This window comes from Quercus robur, chromosome 6 (genome assembly GCF_932294415.1).
Source record: "Quercus robur chromosome 6, dhQueRobu3.1, whole genome shotgun sequence".
NCBI classification, from domain to species: domain Eukaryota; kingdom Viridiplantae; phylum Streptophyta; class Magnoliopsida; order Fagales; family Fagaceae; genus Quercus; species Quercus robur.
In genome coordinates this window covers 50,926,751-50,936,266 of record NC_065539.1, presented here as the reverse complement: position 1 = coordinate 50,936,266, position 9,516 = coordinate 50,926,751, and the positions used below count along the sequence as shown (strand labels likewise).

The 9,516-nt window shown below is 31.3% G+C and overlaps 1 protein-coding gene across 1 annotated transcript; it reads right to left on the bottom strand.

The window, feature by feature from the left end:
• Window positions 1-7,844: 7,844 nt before the first annotated feature.
• On the bottom strand, window positions 7,845-8,573 carry LOC126690342 (uncharacterized). The gene is made up of 2 exons (XM_050385447.1): window positions 8,238-8,573; window positions 7,845-8,147 (listed from the first exon to the last, which is right to left on the bottom strand). The coding sequence occupies exons 1-2, from the start codon at window positions 8,571-8,573 to the stop codon at window positions 7,845-7,847; spliced, it is 639 nt and encodes a 212-aa protein (XP_050241404.1).
• Window positions 8,574-9,516: the final 943 nt, after the last annotated feature.

Genomic DNA, 9,516 nt, shown 5'->3' with positions numbered 1-9,516 from the left:
GTTCGGCGGTGGGATGCCGCGGCTGGCTAAGATTGAAAGGATAAGGTCTTTGGGGCTTTCCTATTTTTTTTTTTTTTTTTTTTTTTTTTTTTTGAGAAGCCTTTGGGGCTTTCCTAGTCTTGCTGACTAGATATTTTTTGGACTGTTTTTAGTGATCTTTCCAATGAGAAAGTGATAATAGTGTTTATCTTCTCCTTCTTCTTCTTTCTTTTTTTTATTTTTATTTTTTTGACCTGAAACGTTTATCTTGTTTTGATGGGTACAGCACATGACTCACGTTTTTTTTTTTTTTTTTTTAAATCTTTGAAAGGATAAGGTTCTTTCTTGGTACCCACTAGGAAAGAACAAATCCGATTTTTTGTAGACATTGGGTAATTTAGTAATTTTGATAACATATAAAAATGTGCGTACACGTGGCTCCTTATAACTTAAGTAGCATTTCATTGCATTAAATAAGAAATTATTTCCTCTATCTCAATTTATTTGTTATATTTGAAAAGTTAAACTTTCTAAGAGAACATTATATATTGTCTTGTCTACCTTATAAAAATTTATAAGTTTATAAAATTATCCTAAAATAAATTTATCAGCTTTTTTATAAAAAAGTTATTCTTAATGAGGCAACTAAAAATGTGTCCAAATTAGATAAAATTTTTAAAATATTTGTTAGTTTTCTTTTCAAATAATTTTGAAAATAAAATAGAGATATAATAGAAACATTAGTAAATTAATGACTCTTATTTTTAGAAACATGACAATATTTTGGAACATCCCAAAATGGAATAGAGGACAAACAAACTGGGACAGAGAGAGTAATATTCTTTTCAAATAAAAAATTAAAAGTAATTCTAGAAATACAATTTTTTTTTAAAAAAATAGTTGAGGTGGTGAGTGATTATTGTTTAGTACAAAATTGATGTTAGTGGTGAGCTAAATGACAACCAATAGAAAATTGGCCACATCAATAATTTGTAAAAATATTGTAAAATAGTTTGTGATTGTAACATTAATTTTTACAAACTACTAATGTGATGAGTAATTTTTTTTTTTTTTTTTTTAGAATACTAAGACTAGGTTTGGTAACAGTTTTTGTTTTCTATTTTTAAAAACTTGTTTTGAGGAATATAAAGAAAAAACAATTTTCTTATATTTTTGAAATCAAAAACATGTTTTGTTTGTTGAAATGAAAAAGATAGGTTTTGAAGAAAAAAAAAGAAAATACTAAAATATGTTGTTCCTAGGATTTGAACTCTAATTGCCAACTCATTAAATGAGACAGATTCATTAAATTAAATGTGTGTTTTCATTGACTTTTAAAAAATTAGAAACTGAAAACAGACTTTAAATTTCCAAAAGGGTGAGAATATCTTAAAAAAACTGATAGTGGTGTATATCCAAAATGACTTAACTCTTGGATACACAGCACAGACTTTAAATTTCTTTAACCTACACTCATTTTCCAATGTGGGATTAACTCATTATTCTTTTTTTTTATTTAGAATATTAAGTATTTTTAACACACACACACACATGGGGAGAGAGAAAAATGTGTTAAAAAAATTGACAATGGTGTATATCTAAAAAAGCCTAACTCTTAGATACACAGCACAAGTTTTAAACCTCTTTAACTCACACTGATAAGTGATTATTAGAAAATAAAAAAGTGATATTAATGGTGGGTCTAATGAAAACTAATAAGAAGTTGGATACATCAACAATTTGTAAAAATGTTATAAAATAGTTTGTGACCATGACATTACTCATTTATTATATAATTTTGGCAAAGATTGGATCGGCCATTAATAGGCCTTACCTAGCTCATAATCAATGGTAGCTAACAAATTAAAGGGATTTTTTTTTGTTCTTTTGGTAGAAAATGGGGGTATTAAGTATATTTAAGCACTACTCTCCCTTCTAGAATTAAGCTGTGCATTATGCACAAATTTGGGCTGAAATTGGAGAATTGTATAGTGAAAGGCGTCCTTAACTTGATTTCGCGCCTATCTCAGTCTCTGGAAACAGAAAATCATATCCATTTTAGTCCATGCCGTCAACCTAGTAATGGAAAATGCATATGTGACAAACGGAATGCATAAGTGGCATGTTAGATGTTGATGTAGCTAATAAAATAATATAAAAAATTTAGTAGAATTTTAAAAAATGCCACATCATTATAATTTAAAAAAAAAACCACGTCAAAAAAACAATAAACAAAATTCTAAACTTATGATTTTTAAAAAAATAATAATAATAATAATTTATTTTCTTTTCATTATTTTTTTTGGAAGAACATGTACTTCATGTTCTTGAAACCCAGCAAACCCATCAACACAGTGAAACCAAAACTAAAACCAAAACAGAAGCCGCCAATCAGATGCCTTTGGTTAACTCCAAGGACTTCTGTTTCCTTCAGGGCCATGCAGAGCATGCTCAGGTTCACGTAGATTTCAGCTCTTTACCTAGAACATTAACTCTCATTCCTTGCAGAGTTGGGGCTATGAAGTTCTTAGCTAACCCTGAAATTGATGAGGTTTTCTCAAAGATTAGATTGGTTCCATTGGGAAACATAAACATTGGTGAGCTTGATTTTGAGGATGATGGGGTTGTAGGGGCTAATGGGTTTGAAAATCCAAAGAAACCAGCTTCGTTTGCCAAGGCATTGGCTTAATCTAAAGAAGTTAATTTTTGTAAGAGATTTTTTAAGAGCAAGTCATGGAGCTCTAGAGATTTTGATGAGAGAGAGAGAGAGAGAGAGCGAGCTTTAGATATTAAAACTGAAAAAGTAATTTTTTAAATTAAAATTAAAGTTGTGCAATCAAAATTTTTTTTGTTTTAATTTTTTTAATAAAAATATTGAGCATTTTTAAATGCCTAAGTAAATTTTTTAATAATATTTTAAGGGTCATGTCACCGTTATATCAGCAAACAAGGCACTTTATTTGCTACATATGTATTTTCTATTACTGGGTTGACAGCAAGGACCAAAATGAATGCGATTTTCTGTTTTCAAGGACTAAAGTAGGCGTGAAATCAAGTTAGGAGCCAAAATGAAAATAGGCTCAAAATGTAGGGGCCAAAAGTGCATTGTTACCTTTGTTAAATAATGACCTATTGAGTTCAATCTTTACATGATCAAAATCAACCAACATAATAGTCTCACTAACCAAAAGATGTGAGAGGTAGAAAACATTTTTTTGGATATGAAAAGTGGTACAAAAATGAAGCCCAGCTAAAATCATACCAATTTTTGATATGATATGCGTTTGAAAATTTCCTCTAGTTTAACAAATTGTGGGCACACTTCATAGGCAATGAGATGTGAAAAACATAAACATCACCATCAACATATGTTTATATAAGTCTAAATACTTATTTTTTAATTTGAATGTTCTATTTGTGGCAGGAAATGACTTGGTAAATGAATAATTGTTTTATTCTTCATTATAACCCTTAGATGAACCTCCAAAATGATTCTGCCAATAATTGAGTGCCTTAAAATTTTCTAAAGACATTCATTTATTTTTCTAGTGTGGTATTAATATTATACATAGTTCCCAATAAATTTTATATCAAGAGTTTTTAAACATTTCTTAAGTGTTATCTTTCCAAAATACAACTAGTTTTTGTTTGCCATTTCACACTTTTTATTTTAAATACATACAATTGTATGTATTTGTTTTACTTTACATGTGAGTATTTTTTGTTTCAATTTTTTTTTTTTTTTTAATCTTTAAGTTAATTTGTGATTTTGTTGAGTATGAAAATTTACTTCATAATAGTAGATGAAAAAGGTAAACATCATCATAAACATATCTTTATAATTAATTTCATATTTGTTATAAGAAATGTCTTGATAATTGATCTTGTTCAATTTGTTCTTGTTCTATCCTTAAACAATTCTCTTAAGTCGTTCTACAAGACGGTTAGTGTTTTGAATGTTTTTAGTAGAGTCTTTTTTTCCCCCCTAGTGATATTATGTATGGTTTCCATTTAATTTTAAATTCAAATCTTTAAAGCATGTCTTACCTTTATCTCACCAAAATATATTTATTTTTAAATTATATTTTAAAAACTTATAATTTTTGGTATTTGTTTATTTTTTGTAGGAGGTTTTTTTTCCCAAATCTTTTGGAAAATATAACCTTTGAATTACTTTATAATTTTTATTTTAAAATTTATTTCTCATATAATAGTAATTGAAAAAAAAATCACTACTATACATAATATATTTATATAAGTTTTAAATTTATTCATTTGATTATCATTAAAGAATGGTACACTTCCTAGTTGCTTAATAGTAGTACAGGTCTTGGTCTTTTCTGCCTTAAGTCTACATAAAGAACGTCGTCATAATAACGGTTGCCTATTAATGGGAAGACTGTTTTTCGTTATATTCCACGGATAGTTTTACTAGTAAAGAAGTGTTTTGTATTTTATTTTTTTTTTGGTTAAGTTTTGATTCTTTTTTTCTTTACCAATGTTGCTTTATGCATGATTTTTTATAAATAGTTTTAATCTATTTTTCAAATTTAATTTCATAAGATTTTAATTATTTGGATTTTTTTTTTTGTTTTTTTGCAGGGAATAACTTTTTGTTTCAAATGTTTTAGTAACATATAATTTTAAATTTAATTCATGATTTTTAGTATAAAAAATTTACTTCACAGATATGAGAAACATAAACATCACCATTTACATATGTTTGTATAAGTTTCAAAGTACTTGTTAATGTAAATGTCATAGTTGTGATTCAAATAATTTTGAAAAACAAGCATACTAGTTCAATTCTTCCTCGTGCTAAACTTTGACAGATCTAAAAGTGGTTGATGTACAGGTATTTAAGCATCTTAATTTTCATACGAAGGTTCACCAATCCCTAGAGTGTTGTCTTAGAGCATCCACAACAGAGGAGCTAAAAATTTAGCTATTTAGCACTACAAAAAGTTACTTTATCTATTTTACCTACTCACATGTTGTAGTAGTGGATCTATTTTAGCTTTTAACATATTAAAATAATATAAATATCATAGTAAAATAATATATCTACTATAATAAAATAATATATCCACTACAATAAACAACAATCACAACAACCCGCAACCGCAACTGCAACCGCTACCGCTGCCACTATCGCCACCACTACCGCTGCCGCCACCAACTCTTCCACCGCCACCGCAATTGCTACCGCTGCCACTACCATCGCCGTCGCCGTTGCCGACTCTTCCACCACCAACCCCACCACCGTCGTTGCCACCACCGACTTTTCCGCTACCGCTGCCGCCGCATGATAGCAAATAATCGTCTAGTGTTAACAAGTGATTTTTTTAACCCCAAATTATACTTATACATTTTTTTTTACTAAAACAATTTCTCAATCATCATGATAGCAAATAAGAAACTAGAGTAACAATAATATTTTGTTTTAACCCCAAATTATATATATGCAAATATATCTTTTGACTAAAAAAAATTTCTCAATCGTCATGATAGCCTATTATCATCTCAATTGTCCAGAAACAATCTTGGAATAATGTGAACTATGAAATGAAGGAACTTTATAAGAAAACATATAAAATAGAACATATATTATAGCTAGAACAATATAGTCCATAGATTACTCACATACATAACTCAAACCAAATTACAATAAAACTCACACACTCGCACAAGTTCCTATGACTCATGCTTCTCAACATATAAAAAAGGAAGTTCTTATGACTCGCCTTGCAATTGCCATAAATGTTTAATGAGATCCAACGGGAGTTGAAAATGAATTTCTTGATCTCTAATGCGCCTATACCTCTCAATGTATGACATAAATCCATCACTTTGTTCATGTAACACTTGCATAGAAGGATTATCCACTCCATCAATTTGTTCATAATCCAAGTCTACTACTTCATTATCATCCCGCTCATCTTCAACAATCATGTTATGGAGAATTATGCACGCTTTCATGATCGTTTGGAGTATTTTAAGATGGAAAAATTGTGCAGGTCTACGAACAATTGCAAAACGTGCTTGAAGCACTCCAAATGCACGCTCAACATCCTTCTTATACGCCTCTTGGACTGCTGAAAATAATTTTCGCTTATGTCCTTGTGGAGCTGAGATTGTTTTCACAAATGTTGCCCACTTTGGATATATGCCATCAGTAAGGTGATATCCCATTGTGTAGTCATGACCATTGATTGAGTAATGTATTGCAGGAGCTCGTCCTTCAACAAGTTCATTAAATATATGAGATCTCTCTAACACATTAATATCATTATTTGACCTAGGTAACCCAAAAAATACATGTCATATCCAATGATCATATGATGTTACTGTTGCCAAAATAATAGTAGGCTCATGAATATGATCACAATATTGACCTTTCTATGCAGATGGACAATTTTTCCACTTCCAATGCATGCAATCAATTGATCCTAACATACCTGGAAAACCTCAGCATTCGCCATGAGCTAACAGTCTAACAATGTTTTCATTGTTTGGCTTTTTCAAGTATTCCTTAGAGAAAGCATCAATTACCGCAATAACAAATTTTTTCAAACTTTCTAATGTAGTAGTTTCTCCAATCCGCATATATCCATCTATCAAATCACCCGATACTCCATATGCAAGCATTCTAAGTGTAGCAGTTAGCTTTTATAATGAAGATAAACCAAGTTTGTTAGCACTATTTCTTTTTTGGACAAAATAAGAGTCATGAGCTTCTACCTTAAATTGAATACGGAGAAAAAGAGAACGCTTCATCCGAAATCTCCCATGAAATAAAGCGGGTGGATATATTGGTGTGGGAGCAAAATAATCAAGAAAAAACCTCTCACGGCCTACTAAATGATTACGTTGGATAGAGTGACAGCATTTAGGTTGTGATGTTTCCATAACAAGTTCTTTGATTATCTTATTCTCATCTGAGTCATCAAGAAGCAACTTGCAAAACAAAGAGCAATTCATGGATGCAACTTTCAAGACAATTGGAAAGCAATTATTACTATAGATGCAAGATTAAAGTCAAGTGACATAAGCTACAACAAAATGAACATAACCAATTCACGCACAAGTCACAACACAAACAAGATGAACAATAAATTTAAAGGTTTATACATACATCTAGTTTAAGATTAAAGTCAAGTGACATAAGCCACAACAAAATGAATGTAACTAATTCACGCACAAGTCACAACACAAACAAGATGAACAATAAATTTAAAGGTTTATACATACATCTAGTTTAAGATTAAAGTCAAGTGACATAAGCCACTACAAAATGAATATAACCAATTCACGCACAAGTCACAACACAAACAAGATGAACAATAAATTTAAAGATTTATACATACATCTAGTTTAAGATTAAAGACATAAGCCACTACAAAATGAATATAACCAATTCACACACAAGTCACAACACAAACAAGATGAACAATAAATTTAAATGTTTATACATACATCTAGTTTAAGATTAAAGTTATGTGACATAAGCCATTACAAAATACATAAGTTACTACCAAAACACATAAAGGCCTACATAAGCCACTACAAAATACATAAAGGCATAAGCTACATCCAAAATGCAATCAAACCCATTAATTATGTGAACTTCATCTTGCCATGATTTTCTCTTGGAGTTGTTCATAAAAAGTTTTTTGTGTTCCGGTCAAGCCACATGTATCTTTCATCATGATTCTCTCCTCCTCAAACATATATTGCATCTCAAATTTTTTCTTCTCAATCATGACTCTTTCCTTCTCAATCTTAAGTTTTTCTTCATTTCTTTCCTTCTCAATCGTAAGTTTTTCCCTCCCAATAAACATTTTTTCCTCTTCCAATCGAGTTACCTACTCAATAAATTTCAATTTCTTGGTCAAATATTCCCCTACATCTTTTCCGGTGGCTTTGTTCTTTCGGTTGGCCTTTTCGGCCTTCCTATCAATTGGCCTCTCAAAATTGGAATTATCACCAAGTCCAGATCCACAATCCCCTTCGCCAATAGATTTTGACTCCGGAGTTGAAGGCATGGATGCTCTCAATCTTCCATTAGGATCAGCAAACTTTGGTTGGTCCTTTAACATGAACCAACAACGTTCAAGAAGAAAGGGTTTCTTGTGCATCTCTTTATACAAAGCCTTCGCATTGCTGATCTAAAAAAAATTAAAAGAAATATAACATGATTAATATCTTCAAACTATTGGAGAATGGGTATGTTAACACTATTGTAATATAATTTATACGATTATACCACTTTGATAATGTGCGTTATTTAGCCATGCACCCGGACTTATCAAGGAGATAGTAGTACGTGTGGTACCAAATGTATTGTACTGCATGAAATATTCCCAAACATTTTGACGAAATGTATTTTGTGTTTGTTCATTACTGTGTATGGCATCAACACTAGTATTAAACCATGCTGACACTAGGAGTTGATCTTCCTCTACACTAAAGTTAGAGCCCCGTTTTCCTTTTGTAGAAGATGCATTTTCAACTTGAGGTGGATAATCAGAAACTAACATAAGAGTATTTTGAGATGTTCCCAAAAGTTGTGAGTCAATATCTATATCCCCCATTCATGATACCTGTGTAATATGTTAGGTCTCTACGTGACTCCATGTCTCTACGTGACTCCATAAAATTAGAAGAAGAAAAAAAATGTAAACTTCCCTGCACACAGAAAATTCTCAAACTAACATTTATATCAAAACTTAAAATACTTAAAATAATAACAATAGAACATGATTATGCATAAATACTTAATTTGACATGTAGCTTAATCCCACTGATAAAGAAAACAACAAATTCATTTTTGAGCATCTCAAAACCAAACTAACAATTTCTCATTAAAATGATTACAAGAAATCCTTTTTGTGTGCTTCTGTTTCTAGTTTTGTGTAACAGAACATAAAACTAGGACAAGAACTTCTATTACAAGAAAACCACACAACAAATTCTTACAAACAGAAAATTCCCAATATATTTCAATACAAATACATTCTATCCATTCATGGATGCTCTGAATCAAAACGAATGGATGCTTTGAGATCAAATGACAAAACTTTTCATTGAGCAAGAACAACAAAAAAATTATTGCATCTAAAATAATAAACTAAAAGAACAAGAAAAAGAAATCGTTGACCACATTCGTTGATGTTATACCCAAATCAAAAATCCCCCATTCTTTGATGTTATACCCAAATCAAAAATCCCAAGCATTCACATGAAGAAGACAGAGACAGCTGACCTGACGTGGATCGGCGGAAGAAAAATGGGTCTGAGTTGATTGGCGGCATGGGTCTGAGGCGGATGGCAGCATGGGTCTGACTGATCGGTGGCTTGGGACGGCTGGAGGGTCTATGACATCGAGCTTCGGTGGCGGCGACGTTGAGGATGAGTCGGGCCAGCAAGAGGAGGCTTTGCAATTAAGGATGACAATTTTTCCCTGTGCCTCCCCGCTTCGCCCCGCGCAGGTTTTCCCCACCCCGCAATGGTGGTGGGGCGGGGACGGGGTAAGAT